This window comes from Macrotis lagotis, chromosome 5, assembly GCF_037893015.1.
Source record: "Macrotis lagotis isolate mMagLag1 chromosome 5, bilby.v1.9.chrom.fasta, whole genome shotgun sequence".
NCBI lineage: Eukaryota > Metazoa > Chordata > Mammalia > Peramelemorphia > Peramelidae > Macrotis > Macrotis lagotis.
Window position 1 is genome coordinate 254409619 of NC_133662.1, and position 21795 is coordinate 254431413.

Sequence of the window (21795 nt, forward strand, 5' to 3'; positions counted from 1 at the left end):
CTGGAGGTGGCCCCAGATGAGGATTAATTGGGGTTAAGTGACTTGCCCAAGGTCACACAGTTAGTGACAAGAATTTGAGGCCAGATTTGAACTCAGATTCTGCTGACTCCTGGCCTGGTTCTATCCACTGGACCACTAGCTGCCCCTAAGAGATTACAATCTAAAGGGAAGGCCAGAGGCAATGAATACGCACAAAGTAAGCTATTAAAGAGAGATAATTAACAGAGGAAAGGCACTGGAATGTCCAGGTCTTAGGGGAGGTTTCCTGTAGGAGGTGGGATTTTCCTTGGGACTGAAAGGAAGCCAGAGGGATCAGTGGCATGAGTGGGGGAGGGAGAGCGCTCCAGGGTTTCAGGCATGGGGGGACACTTCATTAATGCGCTTACAATGAACAGAACTGGGGACAACAGTGACTCTGATCTGGGCTGGTGCCGGTGATGGTCTGGGGCACATCCCCTCAGCAAGGCTGGCGGCTATTGGGCAGCCTCCTGGCCCGGCCTGTTCTCAGAGCTCTGGGTCCACCAGGGAGGGCACCCCCATCCCCAGACCAAAGCACCTCTTTCCAGTATTCTTGTGTTGATGTTCCTCAGGGATTAGTAAATATTGATCCATCTTTCCCCTGTTCCACAGGCCATGTCCCCTTTAATCCGAGGCAGTGTGCGCAGAGGAAGGTAAAGTAGAAAGTCCTGGGTTCAGATCTTTCCTCTGCCACTGCTACTTGTGCCAGGCTGACCAGGTCTTAACTTTCCTGGACCTCAGTTTCCCGGTCTGTAAAATGAGGGGACCCAGGGACCCGATCTCTACGGTCCTTGCCGGTTCTAACCTGATGCAGTGGAGCTGAGTTCAGATCCTCCCGTAGAGGCTTCACTCGCCTTGGCCTCAGTTTCCCCAACGGCGCACCTGCCTCGGGGATCAAATGAGCCCCGAGGCGCCCTGGCGGGCTGGGGGCGCTGCCTGCCCCCCACTCGGGGTCCCAGATCTCCCCGGATCCCCTCGGATGGGCCCCCCGATCCCTCCGCCCCGGCTCGTGGCCCCCAGGATCGCTCTCGCCGCTCGCTGGCGCCCCCAGGACGGGCCCCCCGAGATGGGCTCCCCAAGATGGGTCCCCCGAGATGGGCCCCCCCAGGACGGGCCCCCCGAGATGGGCCCCCCAGGACGGGCCCCCCGAGATGGGCCCCCCGGATGAGCCCCCCGGGACGGCCCCCGCGGCCTCACCTGGCTCCGCTCGAAGCTCTCCCGCTCCGCCGCCTCGGGCCCCGCGCCCGCCCCGCGCCGGCTCAGCACCTTGGGCAGCGGGTTGGGCACTTGCTTCATGGAGCTGGCCACCCGGTCCATGGCGCCCCGGGACCCGCCGCCGCCGCCGCCGCCGCTGCCCGGGAGCCCCGCGCCGCGCCCCGCCTCTCGGGCCTCTCGCCGCCGGGATCCGGCGCCAGCGGGCCCGCTGAGCCCGCCCATTGGCTGCGCGGCTTGTCAATCCCGCCCTCAGCCCCGCCCCGCCACTCCAGACCCCTCCCCTTCTCATAGAGCCTTTCCCCGCCGGGTCCCGCCCCTGCGCCCCCTTGGCTCTGATTGGTCGACTCCGGCACGGGGGCGGGGCATGCTGGTCTGGCGGCTTGCCAGTCACCCGGAGCTGGGCGAGTGCGCCGGGCAGGGGCGGGAGGAGGGAGGGGGAGGGGGAGGGGCCGGCGGACAGCCCCGCCCCCGCCCCGCCCCGCCCCTCCCGGAGCCCGTTATCTCTCCGGGGAGCGCTGCACGTGGGCCGCCGGCGCACCCGCCTGTCGTGAGTGGGAGTGGGGGTCAGGGAAGGAGTGGCATCCCAGAGCAGCGGATGCTCCGGAGCAAGGCTGTTTTACTCCCTTTCTTGGCTTTGTTTTGGTTTTTGCTAGGCGGGAGGGTTAGATGACTTGCCCAAGGTCACCCAGCTAGGTCATTACTAAGTGTCTGAGGGCAGATTGAACTCAGGTCCTCCTGACTCCAGGTGCCGTCACCTAGCCGTCCCGGGAAGTTTATTTAGTCTTTTGATTTTAGTTTTTGCAAAGCAGTGGAGTTAAACGGCTTGCCCAAGCTCACCCAGCCGGATTTGAACTCAGATTACTCCTGACTCCAGGGCCCACTGTGCACCTAGCTGCCCCACTATTTTACAACAACAAAAAAAAGGAAACTGAGCCCTAGGGAGGCAAAGGGAGACATAGCAGAAGTGGGAGCTTCTGCGTGGCCTGAGATGCAAAACCAAAATCATCCCAGGCTCTCTCACAAGATGCATCCAAACGAGTATGCTGCTCGGGAGGGCTCAGTGGGCCTGGGTCTCCACCTAACGGAACTCTATTTAGTGAAGTCACCATAGGGCGGAATGCGGTTCAGGGCTTGGTGACTACTCTGAGAGCAGGTGGGAGAGGAAGGCAGGGCCAGGGAAGAGACAAATATAATCTTAGGAAGGAGGGGAGTTGGTCCTTGGATGCTGTTAACCGTTACCTCCATCTTACTCCCCCTCTGAAGCAGCAAAAACAACAACGTCCTCCATCTCAAGAAAACTGAGGGGCCGCCCGCCTCATTTCAGCCATGAAAGCCTGCTCCCTGAGAAACCTCGAAAATCATTCCTGGAATGTTGGGTCATGTGACCTGGCTTCCCATAGTTGGGCTAAAGACATCCTATCCCCACATCCCGGGAGGCTACTTTGTTTTCCAGGACAGCACTTTGCAGGTCACACTTTACTCACACATAATGACAAATTGCTATTCATAATCCTTGATAGCAAGATTCCCTTTCTGCCATTCCAGAGGAAGTAACTTCCTCCAAACTTGGTTTGGGTTGGTTTTCACGGATCCTAATACCTTTCCTTTCATAGATGAGAAAATGGAGCTTAAGTGATGGATCCCATAGTCCCTGAGGAGCCAAGACTGGAATCCCAGTCTCTGGCTCCAAATAGCACTTTTCCCATCAGACCCTCTGACTCCTTGTTTATATGTGTGGATTAGAGAGGGTGGGAGGCTGGAGATGGGTCCCAGGAGTCCTGACTTCTTTTTCCTTGGCAAATTATTTCTGCCTTTCTCTAAGCCTTGGAAGAATGTATTTCTGAGCTTCTTTTCATGTTCTCATCTGCCATTGTTTGGCTTTAGGGGAATCAGCATCCCCAAACTCAAATCCAATTCACTTGCATGTCATGACATCACCTCCCTGATGTCATTGTCTTAGGGAAATCACATCTTTTTTTTTTTCACCTCTGCTTCTTTTGCTATAAGGAAGGGCTTCGCTAGTTCAGAAGTTCTCAAAGTGAGATCCATAGACTGCTGGGAGCTCCTGAGACCCTTTCAGGGGTTCAAGTTACTTATGCAAACATACTAAGTGTTATTTCTATTATTCATATAAATAAAAACTCTTAAGCATCCTCAATTTTGGGGGGGGCGTGGCAATGGGTTAAGTGACTTGCCCAAGGTCAAGGTTAGATTTGAACTCAGATTCTCCTGACTCCAGTACTCTATCCATTGCATCTCTGCCCTGGAGTCAGAAGGACCTGAGTTCAAAACTGACCTCAAACATTAATAATTACCTAGCTGTGTGACCTTAGGCAAAACACTTAACCTCATTGCCTTACAAAAAAAAAAACAGACAAAAAATGTTTAAGAGTGTAAAAGGGGTCTTGAGGAAAAAAAAAACACTTTAGAACCACTGGGTAAAGATGATTGCTGAAATCCTTTCTGGTTCTTCAAATCTTATGATTAAAAGAGGAGTACTAGTTAGTAAGGATAATGTTTGGCTAAGCCCCCACCCCAAGATTTTCTGCCATTCCAGGCCAATTGGCATATGAAATCAGGGCGAATGATACGGAATGGAAACAGACCAGCAAGTTCAATGGCATGGAATCATCTCCCCATTTGCCTTCTATAGATCCCCTCCTGCTGCTAGTGGGAGAGGGAGCATTTCTCCTTGGAGTACTTGTGACCCTAGGGCTGTCCTCTGACTCCCAAATGAAAAGCTTCTCACAGATCTTTCTGCTCAATCTTACAATATACTCACTCTATTCTTTGTGGCTGTTCTGCCCTCTCTGTCCCCAACTTGGCTACTTGTTTTACATTAAATTATTTTCTCCTGAAGCTGGGCTTCTTCTCCCTGAACTGGTGCTATCTAATGGAGCTTCTTTCTCGGAGGAAGTATAATTCATCTTTTGTGACATCTTCCTGAACAAATAGTCCTAATGCTAGTCGATACATTTGCAACATTTTTGTTAGGTCCATAAACATACATAGCCAGCTTAGTAGAGGGATGCCAAGTCAAAGTCTTTGGGGGGGCGGGGTAAGGGAGGGAACCTTGCTTCACCTCACTAGAAATCTCCCTTGGCCTTGTGATATTTAGCTTGGAGTGAGTCAAGATGTTCCAACTGCCATCATGTTTCTGACATCCAGTACCACAGTTATTCAGGTTACTCTGGAACTTCAAGTTGCCTCAAAAAGGTATCTAGAAACACTGGAGCTGGCAACTTTCCCCAAGTCACTATCTTCTTCACAGATTCCTTCAAGATGAAATGTCTCAATCAAACATTGAGCTAGGTTAGACTTGTGAGGAATCCAGAGATGCCTATGGTCTTTGATGACAAAGAGTCAGTGCCATGGTAGAATGGAAAAGATTCTAGATTTAGAGGCAGAGAAATTGAGCTCTCTGTCCCTGGATCTCTTGTTTAACAGCTCTGGGCCTCACTTTGAACATTTCTAAAATGGTGGGGTTAGACTTCAGGAGCTTGAGGGGCCCTTCTGTTTCTCAGTGTATGATCCAAACGATCGAGTTGGCGAGACAAGACTAACATATGTGAAATAAATAACTCCTACTGTAAGGCAGGACGTGCACTCTATTAGATGAGCAACGCCTTGCATTTGAAGCTTTATTTTAATGACTGGGGAATCCAAGATTTGATTTGTCACAGAGATTTTAGGCATTAATGAGTAGATGGGGTACGGGCTTTGGGACCAATGGAGCCTTCCTAGAGTCACTGAAGGTTGACCATTCTGTTTATGAGAAAAGCTGTCTTGGGGTTCATCTCTAACCCTTTTTGATGGATTGCTCAGCACTAACCATTGTTTTCTTTGAAACTGGATAGAATAACCCAAGGGGACATATCTTGATTTTCAGAAGGCATAGTTCTTTGCTCTTTCCTCTGATTCTAAATATATGAACCTCGTTGGAATCTGAACAAAGAGGCAAAAAGGGCTCCTCTGTGAAGGACATATGGATACAACCAAGCAATATTCCAGTCCAATCCCTAGGAGACTTCAGCTAAACTGGAAAGGCTGGGAGAGCAGCCATCTCTCTCTAGACAGCTGAGTCAGCAGGCAACATCTCCTGACCCCTATGGAGCTGCATTATGGTTAATGTGTTTGCTGGATGCCTCTCTACTCTCTGGGGAGGAAAACATGGGTCCTGCAAAAAAAAAATGCATTAATAATAGAAAAGAGGATGGCATCAAATAGAGTAGGGAGATGGGGTAGGGGGAGGGGGGAGGACAAATTGATGCTAAAGGGAAAGACTGCACCCTAACCAGTGTCCTCTGGTTGCCCAACCACTCTAACAAGGCTGAAAGTAGGAATTCTAACTCTAGGGCAAATTCCATTGAATGATGATGATGATGGTGATAATGATGCCATCAGTGATAGGGTTCAAATAGAACTTTATGAAAAGAAATTTTCATGTATTATCTCATTTGATCTTCATTTTAACAACCCCATTAGATAATTGTTATTACAAATCTCATTTAACATATGGAATAGTTGAAGCTGACAGTAGTGCTATGATTTGCTTAAAGTCCCAACTAATAAAGTTTCTGGGGTAGGATTTGAACTCAGGTCTTCCTGTCTCCAGCATGCTCTCCACCATTCCATCTAACTGCATCTATGAGAGGAACTGGGTGGAACACTGAAGATTGTGCTAGAGAAAGAGAGAGATTAGACTAGGGAATGATGGTGGGGTCTTTATAGATGTTCAGAATAGGGGCAAGACCCTTGTGCTTCCTGGCCCCTCCCTGAAACACCACTGTCCAGGAAAAAAACCCTGCTTATGTGTGGCTCTGCAGGGATTTTTAGAAAAGTCCTTGGCATCAATCTTAGGCACATAATCTCAGAACCAGAGAGTCACAGAATGTTCAAACTGAAACCCCGCTCAGGGACCATCCAACCCTGCTTCCTACCCTTTTTATCCTCAAAAACATCTTGATATCTTCCATGTCTTTGAGAAGAGGCTCAAGTTAGTTACAAATCCTTCCGGCCCTGATGTATTCTGCCCATATGACCTCAGATAGATCACCCTTCTTTCCTGCAATCTCAGTTTCCTTATCTATAAAACAAGGGACTGGGACTAACTCATGTCCCAGATTTTCCTCAGTCTGAGAGTCATGATTCGGGAACCTTGGGAAAGAATCCTTTTTGGATCCCCTTCTTCCTGGGTCAGAAATGAATGACTTGCCACTATTCAAGTCTTTCCATTCTTGTTGGTGTCATGGAATAGCTTGTGGACTCCTTTTTAGAATATTCATTTCAAAAGCATCAAAGAAACTACATAGGAGTGGTCCCATTCTAAATGGAGGGGACAACATGTACATAATTTGGTACATATAAAATAAATACAGATTAGATGGAAGGTGATTTCAGAGGATGATGTAAAAATGAAAATGAAAAAATGCCTATCCATAACAAACTTCCATTCTTCTTTTTTTTATGCTTGCTCCCTTTCTTTTATTTCTTTTATTTTTTATTTTTTCCCCAACCTGTATTGAAATAAAGTTGTCATCTGTTTTCTTATTCAATGTCATGAAGCCCTTGAATTCTATCCACAGATTCCTTGTAGGGGATTGGGGGGAGGTGAACTCCAAGTAAAGAACCCATGATTCATAATTATTTCTTATCTTTTATCATATCAATAATTTCTTACTGATCAATCAAAGAGCATTTATTAATTGCCTACCATATACAGATACTCTACTAAGTTCTTTAATACAAAGATGAAACTAAAATATTCCCTAATTCTAGCAAGAGAGACAGGATTTATTTGGATGAATGGATCTACTTTCTAAACAAGATAAATACAAGCCCATTTTGTTGGGGAAGGCACTAGTACCTATAAGGATTCAGATAGGTTTTATGTAGAGGTGGCACATGAGCTGAAATCTAAAGGAACCTAGGATATTCTGGGAGCTTATGACAGGGATGTGCTGGTAAATGTTTAACGTCCAGCTTTCTGCTGGGTGAGGGGTAGGGAATATATTCATACACATTTTCTCCATCATTTCTTAAGTTTTGACCAAAAAAAACCCCCAAAACAAAAATCCAAACTTGATTTGTAGTGCTTGCTAATTTCTGAGGTGTAAACACCCTGAAAATTTAACAATCAGCTCTCAGAAGCCAGTTTAAACTGTCTCTAGGGCAGCCCAGGATGGAGGTAAGGGAATCAACATAACCCCTATGGCTGCCTGGCTTCTGCAGAGTACCAGTGTTGTCACTAGAGAGAGGCAATCAGAATGTTATTCTGGGTCACTGAATTTAAGATGGTGTAATTATTTTTAACATTCTAGGAAAAAAGTAGAGGGCAGCTAGGTGGTGCAGTGGATAGAGCACCGGTCCTGGAGTCAGGAGTACTTGAGTTCAAATCCAGCTTCAAACACTTAATAATTGCCTAACTACCTAGCTGTGTGGCCTTGGGCAAGCCACTTAACCCCATTTGCCTTGAAAAAAACCTAAAAAAAAAAGTAGAATTTGGCATCAACTTAGCAAGAACAACTGGTTTATATAATCATGGCTTATAAACTCAATTTATAGGTAAATGTGTGTGTGATTTTTAAACTTATTAGCCATGTGTCCCTAGGTAATTGCTATAATAAAAACATCCATCACCTTTCAGTAATAATCCTCTCTGTAAATTGATCTCATCATTGTTATGGCTAATAAAAAATAATAATCATATATCAGCATTTTTATTTTTAAATTTAATTTATTCATTCATCAAAGAAGCATTAATATATGTTATTAATAATTAATAATTAAATTAAAAACATTAATATATGTTTCAGGCAATGCGTTAGGCAATAAGAATACAAAGACAAGTCAGTCAGCCAAGAATCTACTTTGCTAAGGGCTCAGGCTACAAAGAAAACTGAAAACACGATCCCTTCCTTCAAGAGGTTCCCATTCTAAATGGAGGAGACGACATGCAAATAATTAGGTATACGTAAAATAAATACAGACTAGATGGAATGTGATTTCAGAGGGTGAAGCAAAAATGCAAATGAAAAATGCCTATCCATAATGAACTTCCATTCTTCTTTTTTTATGCTTGCTCCCTTTCTTTTTTATATATTTTATTTTTTTTCCAATTACACATTATGAAAGTTTTTCAGTATTCATCCCCTTGCATATTTATAAGTTACACATTTTTCTTCCATCCTCCTCCCCTCTGTAGCGAATAGATTGGTAAAAAATATCTAACATATTTAAAGATTTGTCATTTTGTGTATGAAACAAGGCTAGGACTATCTGGTGTCCCAGATTTTCCTCAGTCTGAGATCCATGATTCTGGGAAAAGAAAGAAAAAAAATGAAAACCATGGAATAGGAAGGGAAAACATAAGAGAAGTTTTTAAAAAGTGAATATAGTAGCCATTCAGACTCTGTGGTTTTTAATCATTGTGATTTTTTTTTTTCCATTTTGGATGCGGATGACGTTAACAGGTCTCCTAGGATTGTCCTAACTCTTTGAACTGCTGAGAGGAGCGACATCCATCATCGTTGATCATCCATCTCACAATGTTGTTGGTGTGTACAACTTCTCTTGGTTCTACTCTGTTCAGTTGTATAGTTCTTTCCACACTTCTCTAAAGTTCAACAATTCATGGTTTCTTATAGAACAATAGTAGTCCATAACATTCATATACTATAACTTGTTCAGCCAAGCTTCCTCTCCCCTTCCTCAGAGGGGACAACCTCACTAGCAACTCACTACCCTTTCCCTTATGGTAGACATGACTTTCCTTTCGAGCCCACCTGGGCTATGTTGAAGGCAAAGGGACAATAACTATGTCCTTACTCACTTACTCACCTCTGTAGTTACCAACTTGCTTGTGTCAGGAGCTTCTGCTACTGAGGATAAGCCTCTCTGTCTCTGTCTTTGTCTCTGTCTCTGTCTCTGTCTGTCTATCTCACACACACACACATACACAAATAAACTCTCATTTCTATTAAGTGAACAGTTCTAGAATCCCTAGCCAGTTTTCACAGGCAGAATCCAAGTTGGCTTTACAAAACTAAAATAATCTAAATCTCATTTTTTTTAATATCTCCCCATTCATAGGATCCTAAAATTATAGTGGGAAGGAGTCTTCAAGACTGAGTCTAACCTACCTTATGTTATAGATGAAGAAACTGAGATACAGAAAGTGTAGGGAACTTTTCCTGGATCCCATAATAACTACCTTTGGTAGAATTTGAATCCACATCTTCTGGATTTCAAATCTTTTCCAATTTCTCCTATAGAGTAGGGAATTTTATCTTGTGTGTGTGTGTGTGTGTGTGTGTGTGTGTGTGTGTGTGTATCTTGGATCCCCTTAGCAATCTGGTGAAGCCTATGTATTCCTTGTCTGAATGATATTCTTAGATTTATCAAATACATAGTAAACTAATAAAATACATTTATTAAAATTTTTTAAAATCAGATTTATGGACTGTCATTAAGGAACTCTCTATGTATTTAAATAAATTGAAGTAGTAAAACTTCAGTAGTTATCTGATTTTAATTAAATATCATATTCACAACTAGCAAGTCCCACAATCCTGCTTAAAGAGATGGCAGGTCTGCCTAATCTACTGTCACAAGGGGGTGTTTGCTCCCTTCACCCTATTTTTTGTTAAGATAACTAAAAACAGAAAGTGGGTGAAGAGAGATGCTAGGGGTAGGGGACCCACTCTAAATGTTAATTGTCTTGCTTTATTGTATCTCTTTGTATTGTAAGAGAATATTCTATTGGGAATGTGATCATTTTTTAAAGAGCATCAATAAAACATGAACAATTAAAAATTAAGTTAAAAACAACCAGAAAGCCCTGGGCATATCTGGTACCAAATGACATCATTAAAAATGAAACTAATAACATCTTAATGGATTGGAAGGGCTGAATGATGGTGTGCCAGTGAGGACCTTTTTGCCTTCCATTTCTTTATCTTCCTCATTCTTCCTACAGCTATAGACTGTCTTTTACCTTTCTTTGTAATCCCAGTACTTAACCCAGTGGTGGATACATATTAAGGAATAAATCAAAGTTTGTTGACTTACTGATAGATGTGTTTCTTCCTCTGGAAGAAATTTAGTACTACAGAAAGAGAAGCAGAAAAGCTAGGGATGACCCAGGGTCAAAGATAGCCAGGGAATAAATAGTGGTAGGCAGAGGCAAGGGATTCAAAGGGGGACAAAGGCATAGTTATACCAATCGATTCTGGGGTTAAGAAAATTAGTCCAGGGGCAGCTAGGTGGTGAGGTGGATAGAGCACTGGAGTCAGGAGCACCTGAGTTCAAATCCAGCCTCAGACACTTAATAATTGCCTAGTTGTGTCACCTTGGGCAAGTCACTTAACCTCATTGCCTTGCAAAAAAAAAGAGAGAAAAAGAAAAGAAAATTAGTTCAGAGCAGTGATCATAAGTGGAGTCTAAGAGTTTCAAGGATCTCACAGGTTGTCCAGTCTAATCCACTCATTTTATAGAGGAGGAACCTAACATCTAGGAGATTTAAAGACTTGCTCAAGGTAGTGAAGGACAGAACTAATACTCAAACCAAGCCATCTGACTCCTTCCCCTTATGTATGGATGTTCTCCAAATCTCTGTCCTGGGGCCTCTTTTCTTCTCTCTAGTGGAGTCCCTTAGTTCTTGTGCATCTAATGATCATATCTGTAAAGGACTCCCAAATCCCCCTAGTCAGCCCTACACCCTCCTTCATCCATCTGACAAAATAATCTTACATCGGCACAGTCTACATGTATAATTCCTCTGCTCAAAACTCTTAATAACTCCCTTTAGTTTCTTGAATATGAAATTCAGGGTCCAGATCTAAAGTCCAAGATTCAATCTTGGGGCAGCTAGGTGGCATAATGCAGAGAGCACCAGCCCAGAGTCAGGAGGACCTGAGTTCAAATCCAGCCTCAGACATCTAACTGTATGATCTTGGGCAAATCACCTAAACCCATTGCCTTGCCAAAAAGAAAAACATAAAAGGGGAAAAAAAAGATTCAATCTTGGGGGCTTTTTTACTAAAAATAATTTTTTTGGTGAATTTCAAATTTAATATTTCCCATATCATCTTTTATTTCTTACTTTTGTTTCCGCCAAAAATTTCCCTTTCTCTCTGCTGTCATGCAAATATTCTTGAGTTAATATTACATTCAAAGTAGAACAAATATTATTTCATCTATCAGAAAATGTAAAACACAAGAGACATTCAAAGAAAGCCTTTCAGTAAAGCCTAGATAACTTTGATAGACTGCAGTGGAATTTTTTTTTTTAAGTTTGAGTTGGATTAGATGGTTCTTAAGGTCCCTTCCAAATCTAAAATACTGCAATTCTGTGATTCATTCCTGAGCCAAAGCCAGTCAAGGCAATTCTCTTTTCCTCTCTTGTGGGCCTCTAAGTTTTCCATAGATCTATGAAGTTCTCTAAATTTATAGAATTTCCCAAGAGCGGAGTCTTCCTTAATATCCTCTTTCCTCAACCCTGAAAGGGGAAGCACTTGATTTTGCTGGAGAATAATCCCTTTCTACAGCACTCGATATTGCTAAAGAATAATCCCTTTGTAGGAAAATTGAGATTCAGTTAGGGACTTAAAGAATCCCATGACATACTAGTTACTCTTTAAGAAGAAAATGATGGTCCTCAGAATGTCCTTTTCCTTTCTTCAGACCTGCACAGTCCATAAAACTCACAGTACTAACATACAAAAGTTTAGATTTCTTGCTCCACACACTGGCTTCCTCCTCACTTATGGCTCCTGCTTGGTCCAGAAAATTATTGTTGATGAATTACTGTGGCAAAGAATGTTGGGCCAGGAATTTTCCCAAATATCCAGAAACTCTGTCATAGTGTCTCTGAGTCTTATCGTATACTCATGAAAATTTAAGAATTAGCTTTGGAATATCTTGTTATTCCATCAAAGTCTTTGTCCGCTTCTTTCTCTGGAGTCAGATGGTTTCCTCTGGAGTCAGATGGTTTTTTGAGGCACAGGTTCCCTGGAGCTGCCACAAGGCTGTGTAGGCTTTTCTTGAGGAAACCAGAGTCTATGTGGGCTAGAACCAGTTTCTCTCTGGATCTCAGCACTAGATTCTCTCTATAGCTCTAGTCTCTGTTTTTCAAGGCTTGGTTTAAGGATATATATATCTGGTTATGATAAGTCACACATGACTCAATGATTCTCAAATGTGGAGTCTACATTAATCATTGAATAGGAAAACTCCATCAAGGACAGAAAAAACCCCAATCTCTTCCCTGAACTTTGTTTATGCCCAAGGCCACACAGCTAGGCAATTATTATGTGTCTGAGGTCGGATTTGAACCCAGGTACTCCTGAACTCCAGGGCCGGTGCTCTATCCACTGCGCCACCTAGCTGTCCCCATTCCATTTGATTCTTAAAGCTACAGTACCAGTAACTCTAGTCTGCAGGAGAGACTTTTGAAGAGTGGATACCCTTATTTACAAGGAGTTCACTTTGACTAAGTGCCTCTTGAGTATAAGTTCTTTTTTTTTACAGTTAAAAACACAATTTTTCTTTATAGTCTTTTAAAGATACAACCTTGGTGGTTAACTTTTATCAATTTTATGACAAAATACAGTTCTTAGTTCAGTTATTTCCTGAGGATTAAAGAAAAGATCACAAGGTATTAGAAATAAACCCTTTCCCTTGATTGGACCCCTTCTATTTCTTTTTTTCTTTTAGTACTTTCTAAAATTTTTTTTTAAAATTTATTTTTATTCTCATTTTGTACAAATGTTTTTCTTTACATTAATAAAATATTCTTGTTTACAAGTAAACAAAATACCCCTCCCCCCCGTGAATATAGGTAGACTTGCTTGGGCAAAAAAGTAAAGGGGGGAGAAAAAAATTAAAATAAAAAAAAATAATAGTAATAATTGTAGGTATGGCCAGGTGGTGCAATGGACGAAGCACCAGCCCTGGAGCCACGAGCACCCGAGTCCATATCCAGCCTCGTAAACCCAATAATCACCCAGCCATGTGACATGCAAGCCACCCGATCCCCACTGCCCTGCAAAAACCAAAAAGAAGAAGAAAAAAAAAAGACCCAAAATAAAATAAAATAGTAATAATAGTAGGGGTGGCTGGGTGGCAGACAGAGCGTTGGCCCTTGAGCCAGGAGCACCCGGGTCCGAATCTGGCCCCAGACACCCAATGATCACCCTGCTATGTGGCCCCACCCAGCCCCACTTGCCCTGCACCCTCCCCCAAATGATAATAATAACAAAAAATGTGTTTCAGTCTTTGTTCCAACACCATCAGTTCTGTCCTGAGTGGATCACATTCTTTATGATAAGTCCATCACAAAAGTTACTTCCATATTTTTCCAACGTTGCCATTGCTGATCGCAACTCCCTCCTTTCTTATTTCTCCACTACCATGTACTATATTTTCTCTCTCCTTTCACTCTGACTCTGCTGTAGGGTTGCTGAGTGGCGCAGCAGACAGATCTCTGGTCCTGGGGCCAAGAAGCCCTGAGCCCCCATACCACCCCTTAGGCCCAGAATCCACCTGGCCCTATGGTCCTGGGCAGGCCATCCAATCCCAGCCCCTTGCAAGAAGTAAAAAAAAGAAAATGTGTTATATCTGACCACTCTCCCCCCATGGTCCATCCTCTCCTCCTTTATTCACATCCCCACCCCTTCCCCCTGCTCCCCCCTCCTTCTTACTCCAGTTGTATTTTGATCCTTCTTGGGCTCATTTGCAAAATATTTCTCAATGGTCTTCCTCTTGTTTCTTTGTTCATTTTCCCAGCCTAAGCCTGTTTTTTGGGGTGCTTCCTGAGCTTTTGGGACACTACCACAAAGGTCTCAGTGTGTGAGGCTCTGTCCTCCCTCCTGGTCTGTGAATGACCATAAGCGTCCCCCTCTGCCACGGGGCTGAGGTGGGGGGGGCCCCTGCTGTTCTGTGGGGGGCCTAGACTGTGATCAGGATCTGAATGTGGTCAGAGCCCCAGAGTCCTGTTCCAGAGGCAGAGGACAGAGCTCTGCAGTCTCTCTTCACTCCCCTCCCTCAGCTCCATGGGCTCATGCCCTGGGGGCTCCTGGTCTAGGCTGCCAGAAGACCAAGCTGCTGGCTGTGTGCCCTGAGGGCTGGGCTCCACGTGCTTGCTCTGGCAGAGGTCCCCCGCTGTTCCCCCACTTTGTGCCGGTGCTCCCTAGGGTGCAGCTCAGGAGACTTCCCCGCTGCTGTGAGCTGAGGCTCCCAGCGCCCTGGGGCTGCCTCCGGGAGGCTGAAGTTCTTTGGCTCTATCTGCCACCCCTCTGGCGAGCCACCCCTCCGGCCCGGGGGAGCAGAGCCTTTCTGCTCTTTTCCAGGTTACCTTGAGTAGGAGAACTGCCTCACTGCTTCCCTTTGTGGGTTCTGTCTCTCGAAAGTTTGAGTATAAGCTCTTTAGATAAAATGTAACTTGCCTATTGTGATGCTCAAGGCCCTTCAAATTCTGGCTCCAATCTACCTTTCCAGTCTTATTTCATGACTCTGAGCCAGACAGTCTACCTTGCAGTCAAATTAATTTCCTAGCTGTTCTCTAAAGCTGACATTCCATCTCTGGATTCCATCTATTCCTACAAGTTCACCTCATGCAAAGAATATAGTTTTTCCACAGTATTCCTCTGAACCCTTAGTCTTTTATGACTTATGTCCTATGTCACTTCTGTGAAGTCTCTGATCCCTCCAAATGAAAGTTACCTTGGCTTTATTTATCTCTGTAAACCTAGACATGTTCAGTAGGTTCCAAGCTCCCTGAGGACAGGGATAGTTTCATTTTTGTCTCTGTATCCTTATGTCTTAGGACAGTGGTTGTTTTAGAAAATCATATTGGCAATTTCATGGGTGTGAGGAGCTCCTGCTGCTGAGAAACCCCTTCTATCAAATGCAAATGGGTACCTGCTTGGCCACTTCTAGTTTTATGGGCTAATCAATTAACCTCTCTCAGTCTCAGTTTCCTCCCGTGTAAAAAGGAGTAATTTTAAAAGGCTATTATAAGGATCATGTCCAATAGCACATGAATCATTTGCAAACTTTAACAAACTCTATAAATATGAGATTTACACTTGGCTCAGAGGAATAGAAGTGTATTGTTTTGGGTCAACGTAGATAAACTGGGATTGAGAGATTAAAGGACTTGCCCAGGCTCACACAGACAGTTTTTGGCTGAGGCAGGACTTGAACCCAGGTCTTTTTGACCCTATGGCTAGTTCTCTAGTATATCTACCCATTATATCATGCTGCCTCCCTTGAAGGTAATAGATACTCAATAAAAGTTTGTGGACCATGAGTAATCACATCATTTCCTAATTAGAGCAAATGTAAAAATTAACTCCTAAGTAACAGCTCCAATCCTGAATGACACTGAAAAGTGAGAAATTTGTTTATCACCATTTCAGGGGAAATTTAACAGACATAAAACAGTTGGCATAACAAGGGTGCCTGAAAAGACCAGAAACCCTACCAGAGAAAAACCATTTGATCAGAGATATGGCAGCCAAGGGTGACAAGCTCATTTGCAAAGTTTTATCCGGGAAGATGAGAGAAAATTACAAGATGGTATTACTTCCCCAAATAGGGGATAACAACAGGAAAAAATGGATGTGCAGAAAGCTTAACATGAGACCCAATTAATCCAAAAGATCCGAAGAGGAATGAAAGATGAAACTGGAAAGCTATCAACAAACAGATGCGAAGTGATTCAACCTGGTAGTGATTTCATAGAGAGCTCATTGCTCTTTATGTTGAAGCTTCCATATTTGAACATTCATGTCTTTTCAACTCATTGTGCCATTGAAATGACACTTAAGAAAATAAAGGCAGGAAAAACAACTGGACTAATGCTGGGGGGGGTAATTTTAAAGCCATTTAGAAGTTAATTTTCTTCTAAGTATTTTTATTAATTGCTTTTACATCTTCTGAGGGTATATGTAGTTATTCAGTCATTTCAGTCAGGTTCTACTCTTTCCCTTTTGGGGGGGGCTTTCTTGGCAAAGATCCTGGAGTGGTTTGCCATTTCTTTCTCCAGCTAATTTGACAGATGAGAAACTAAGACAAAGAGGGTTAAATGACTTGTCTAGGGTCCCATACCTAGTAAGTGGATGAGGACAAATTTGAATTCTGGAAGATGAATATTTCTGTGCTCTGTGCACTGTGGTGCCACCTAGTGACCATATATATATATTGACATCTATATATCTGCATGTGTGCATGTGTGTATTTACATACATATATGTAAATATCCATAGCCTACATATTATTATATATAGAAATATATATAGTTAACTAGAAATTGATATGCATGCACACATACACACATGCACACACACACTTCTATACGTCTCTCTCCAACTCCTCTACCCCCACCATCTCCTGTAACAAAGAATAATAAACACAGAAAAAATATGGAAGAGCAAAACGAACCAACCAATGAAACCATTTCTAACAGTGTATCCAGAATTCTATACCCATGAGTCACTTGCTTCTACAAAGAAAAGAAAGAGGTAAATTTTTATGAGAATGTTCTATACATGTTTAGGGGCAGTTGGCTTTCATACTCTATTGTTTTTAAATTTTAATGGTACCTTTTTACATAATAATAACTTGTATTTATAGAGCTTGCTAAATTTTGCAAATGATTCATGTGTTATTAGATATGATCCTTATAATAGCCTTTTAAAATGACTCCTTTTTACACAGGAGGAAACTGAGACTGAGAGAGATTAATTGATTAGCCCAGGGGCATATCACCAATAAAAGTCTGAGGCAGAATTTGAATTAAGATCTTCCTGACTCCAAGTCCATCATAGTAACTTTTAGAAATTGCCCCTCTTCCTCCCTCTTTGAAACTCTCCTTATAACAAAGAAAAAGAGTTAAAGAGAAATATCCAGTAAAGGAATCTATCTAACAAGATAAACACCATTCTGCTGTGGTAGTCCCCTGATTCTCTGCCCACAGGAGGCAGGTGTTTCCGTTTCCCTCTGTATCTTCTAGAACCACCAGTCTTGCTTGATTTGGTTGATTGTTTCCTTTTGATGATCTTTAGTTTTCTTTACTTTTCCAACTTGCGGAACTCTTTAATTTTCTTTTGCAGATTTCTGTTGTTGTAGTCATTTTATCTATTGTTCTGTTTTTTTCTTCCTTCTTTCTCTCCACTTCTTCACTATCCCAGCATTTCCCAAAAGGCATAGAGATTTGTACTCTGTGTCTAATTTGTTCTTATGATCTCTCTGCCAACCAGTATTTCTAAATCACCTATTATACTGGGCACTCCAAGTGAAATGTAGCCACGACACAAATGTATATGCCCTTGTGACTCTTGAATTGCTGCAGTATCTGTGATGCCCCCAAATGGTAGTCATTTTCTATAAACCAACAGGCCAAGTGGTTGCCACTTTATCATTCGTTAATCAATGAGAAGCCCTGAGGATCTTTCCCTCTCAGATTGATTTTTTTTTGGCTAGATAGAAGAGGTCATTCTTTGCTTCATTTCTTTCTTACCTAACTTGGATCACTGAAAGGGTATTGCCTCAGTAAAACAGGCCTGTTAAAGACCCAAGGCCTCCCACTGCATCCAGGTCAATCTCCTGTCGTCCTGATCCATATCTGGCTACTGGATCCAGATGGGTGTAGAGGAGAAAGTGAAGCTGGTGATTTTACACAGCCCTCCCTCACTTAAATCTAATTCACTTCCATATTATGGCTTCACATCCTTGAAGGTCCTCTTATGAAGGACCAAAAACATTTATCAACAGACTATGTATAATTTGGCCCACAAGGTGGCAGGCTACTACTAGCTATAGAAAGGTGCTGAGATTTGGTTGGCATGGATACATAGGGGTGATTTCCCATGAGCAGGCAGCTACTTGCTGATTGGATTCTGAATCAATCTAAGGCATGATGCTAAATAGAGTTATGACACCCACTAGCCATGTATATAAGGGAATTATTCCCCTTTTATGAACCCCAGTTTCTTCCCCCATTAAATGGGAATAATAACAAATCAGTTGTCACAAGAATTAGTAGAAAGACTAATGACTTGGAGCTGAATTCAAATGGTGCCTCCTATATTTCCTAGTTGTGTGACCATTGTTAAGAGTTGGGGCTTAATCTGGCACCAGAGGTGAGGAGTCCGGTGTTTCCACTGTTGGATAAAGTCAGGGAAATCTGGGTTCAAATCCCACTTCCAACAAACACAAACTGTATGATAATGAGCAAGTCACCTCTCTGCGTCTGCCTCATAAAATTACTTATTTTACAACATGTGGTGACATCTTCACTTGAAATATACTTTGGGATTTGGTTTGTTCCCTCCCCAGTAACTGGGAAATTTCCTGGCTCAGTTTTGATTTTCTGTATCATTGTACAGGTAACCATCATTTCTAGGGTCACATGATTTACTAAACAGTAAAATTGTCAAGAAACGGTAGGGTTGTTTCAGTCAGGGGAAGATAGAAATGCTTCTGGAAGAATCCTCAGGGGAACTCCGAGTACAATTCAAACCTATTAGTTGGTGATGGAGGTCCTGAAAAAACCACATTTGTAAAACATCAGTTGAACGGTGAATTTGATAAGAAGTATGTAGCGTTGAGGCCCATCTTCTTGTATTCCATACAACATACAACATACAACAGAGGTCCTATTAGCTTCAATGTATGGGATACAGTTGGCCAAGAGCAATTTGATGGACTGATAGACAGTTATTACATCCAAGCTCATGTGCCATTCTAATGTTTGAGGCAACGTCAAATTACTTATAAGAATGTACCTAGCTGGCATAGAGATCTGGTATGAGTATATGAAAATATTCCTATGGTGTTTTGTGGCAACAAAGTGGATATTAAGGAAAGAAAAGTCTAGGCACTCTTGAATTAATGATTAATGATTTTGACTCCTAGACATGATTCCCAAGAGTTGATGGGGTCTTTTGGATATGGGTATGTAACTAGTTCTCTGCCTCATCTGGGATTAAAAACCTGAATCACAACTGTGCATATGTATGCATAAATCCACTGGGCTTTTTTCGTAGTCTAAAGTTCTTCTCACTCAAAACCTGGTATAATGCCTTGCACATAGTACTAGGAATCCCAAAGTTTGAGTGAATGATTAAAATATTAGAATCTTGGTGAGCTGCAGTGAGTGGCACCCCCATGGCCACTGTTGAAACTAATAGGACTCTAACCCCCTCATGCCAATTTTGCCCATTAGCAATATCAGTTATGGGATTGCAGCTATCATAGCTACCAACAATATTAGGTTCCTTGGATGCTGATGTGGAATTCCTTTTGTCACCCTACTTATGCCGGAGAGTGATTTCAGCTGCTTTTCCCCTTCATCCTTATTTGATCCTGTCCTCATGCTTCCTTCAGTCAGATGTATCAACAGGAGCAAAAAAAATTATTCATTTTATAAAAATGCCTTATTCTGTGTGTCTATATATTGTCCATTTTAGATTGCAAGCTCCTTGAGGGCAGTTTTGTTAAACAGCATGTTACACATTGCTGTAGAGTGCCTAACAAGTGCCATGTGCAAAAGAACACATAATAAATATTTTGATTCTGAAAAAAAAAGAAAAGTCTAGGCAAAATCAGTTGTCTTCCATAAAAAGAAGTCTCTCCAGTACTACTTTCAGCCAAAAGTAGCTACAGCTTTGAGGAGTCCTTCTTTTGGTTTACCAGAGACCCCAATTTAGAGTTTGTTCCCATGCCTACTCTTGCACCTCCAGAGGTGGTAATGGACCCTGCACTGGCAGCACAGTATGAGGAGATTGCTTAGACAATTTCTCTTCCTGATGAAGAGGAAGACCCAGAAGGGAATGAATCTAGAGCCCATTGTCTGAGTTCTGATATTAGAGGCAATCGTCCTGTGATAGCAGTGGTGTAGTATGTTTGCCACTTTATTGTCTAGGTGAGCAGAATATTTGCTTTGGGATGCTGAAGGAGGTGAGCAGGCTTTAAGGTGAATGTGGTAGTTTAAAAAATATAATTCCTATTTTGGACCTGCATATTTAAGTGTTTGAGATCACAACTACATCCCTTTAAGTTTCAGCTATATGGCTGCTTCAATCCCATCACAATATTCAGTGGCGAATTTTGTTTATTACTGTCATCCCCACTCTTTTTTTGTTTAGATCAGAAGAAAATTGTATTTCAAATATCTTTTACAAAAGAGAAATCGTAGAGTTCTCTTCTGATTGTCTCCCAAGACCTCCTCCCATTACCAACAAAAAAAAGAAAGGAAATGAGGGAAGGAAGGCTCTTAGTTCTAACTAAAGCCGTCAAAGTAATAAAACACAAATAATTCAGGGTGTGGGGGAATGTATATCCAAACAGCCTTCTGGGCTTCTCACTAGCTGCTGTGATTTTTCAGAAACTATTCCGGTTTTTCACCCAGTCTGGGTGAAGCCATTGTGATCTCAGATCTATTAGAACTTCTTTTTTGGTTGCTTGTTTGTTTTTGCAAGGCAGTGGGGTTAAGTGGCTTGCCCAAGATCACACAGCTAGGTAATTATTAAGTGTCTGAGGCTGGATTTGAACTCAGGTCCTCCTGACTCCAGGGCCAGTGCTCTATCCACTGTGCCACCTAGCTGCTCCCTACCATAACTTCTAAGGCAGACCACAGAGGTGACAACAAGCCATGGTCACCACTTTTCACCCTCTGTGCCCTGGAAGTTCCTGGCTTCTATATCAGAGTAACAAATATTGAATCTCTCTCTAGAGAGTGGTCAAAATAACTGGGCACTGCCTTCACGGTGAAGGAATAGTGTGGGCATGCAGGACAATTAGGTAACAAAAAACATTCAGTCCTGTGTCCTCTTGTTGGGCTTCATTGTTGCTCTGCCCCCTCACATGGCTTCAAGGCTACTTTGAGTGTGCAATTCTTGAAAACTTGAGACAGAGAGGTAGAGGTAGTCTGTGACTCTGTGATGGCAGGCAGGGAGAATGGCAATCTTCAGGAGGGCTTTCCAGATCTTATTGTTCAGTCATGTCTGGACTCTTTGTGATCCGGTTGAGGTTTTCCTGGCAAAGATACTGCAGTGGCTTGCCATTTTCTTTTCCAACTCATTCTATAGATGGGGGAAACTGAGGCAAACAGGGTTAAAATGAGTTGTCTAGGGTCACACAGCTAATAAGTGCCTGAGGTCAAATTTGAACTCAGATCTTTTTGACTTAAGATCTAGCACTCTATCTACTGTATCACTGGGGCAGCTAACCTGTGCTTCCTCCCTCTTCCCTTGTTCTGGGCAGATGGCAATCCAGAACAGATATGGGGATTGACTGGCATAGGCATCAGTAACATTTCTCCTCTCAATCTAATATTTTTCAGCTCCTACAAAATTACTCAAGGGAACATCTACAAATAAACATTATAAACATCCCCTGGAGGATTTAGTCAGACTCCCGAAAAAGCAAGAAAAAAGAGTGACTAATTGTCTAAATATACATAGAGATTCTACCCATAAATTTTAGAGAAGCTGTCTGAGACAGATGCCAGTTGATAAGATATGTCAAATGAAGATACCACTACATGCTGTGAAATAA

The 21795-nt window shown here is 42.7% G+C and overlaps 1 protein-coding gene and 1 pseudogene across 1 annotated transcript in view; one reads left to right on the plus strand and one right to left on the minus strand.

Moving 5' to 3' along the window:
- The window catches only part of HIP1 (huntingtin interacting protein 1), a 123376-nt gene extending 122018 nt beyond the window's left edge, over window positions 1-1358 (minus strand). The window contains exon 1 of the mRNA XM_074189444.1: window positions 1216-1358. Coding sequence (XP_074045545.1) covers window positions 1216-1335 — 120 coding nt within the window. The 5' untranslated portion in view covers window positions 1336-1358. The remainder of the gene's footprint in view (window positions 1-1215) is intronic.
- Window positions 1334-20029, plus strand: LOC141489532 (GTP-binding nuclear protein Ran-like; annotated as a pseudogene).
- The last annotated feature ends 1766 nt before the right edge of the window (window positions 20030-21795 follow it).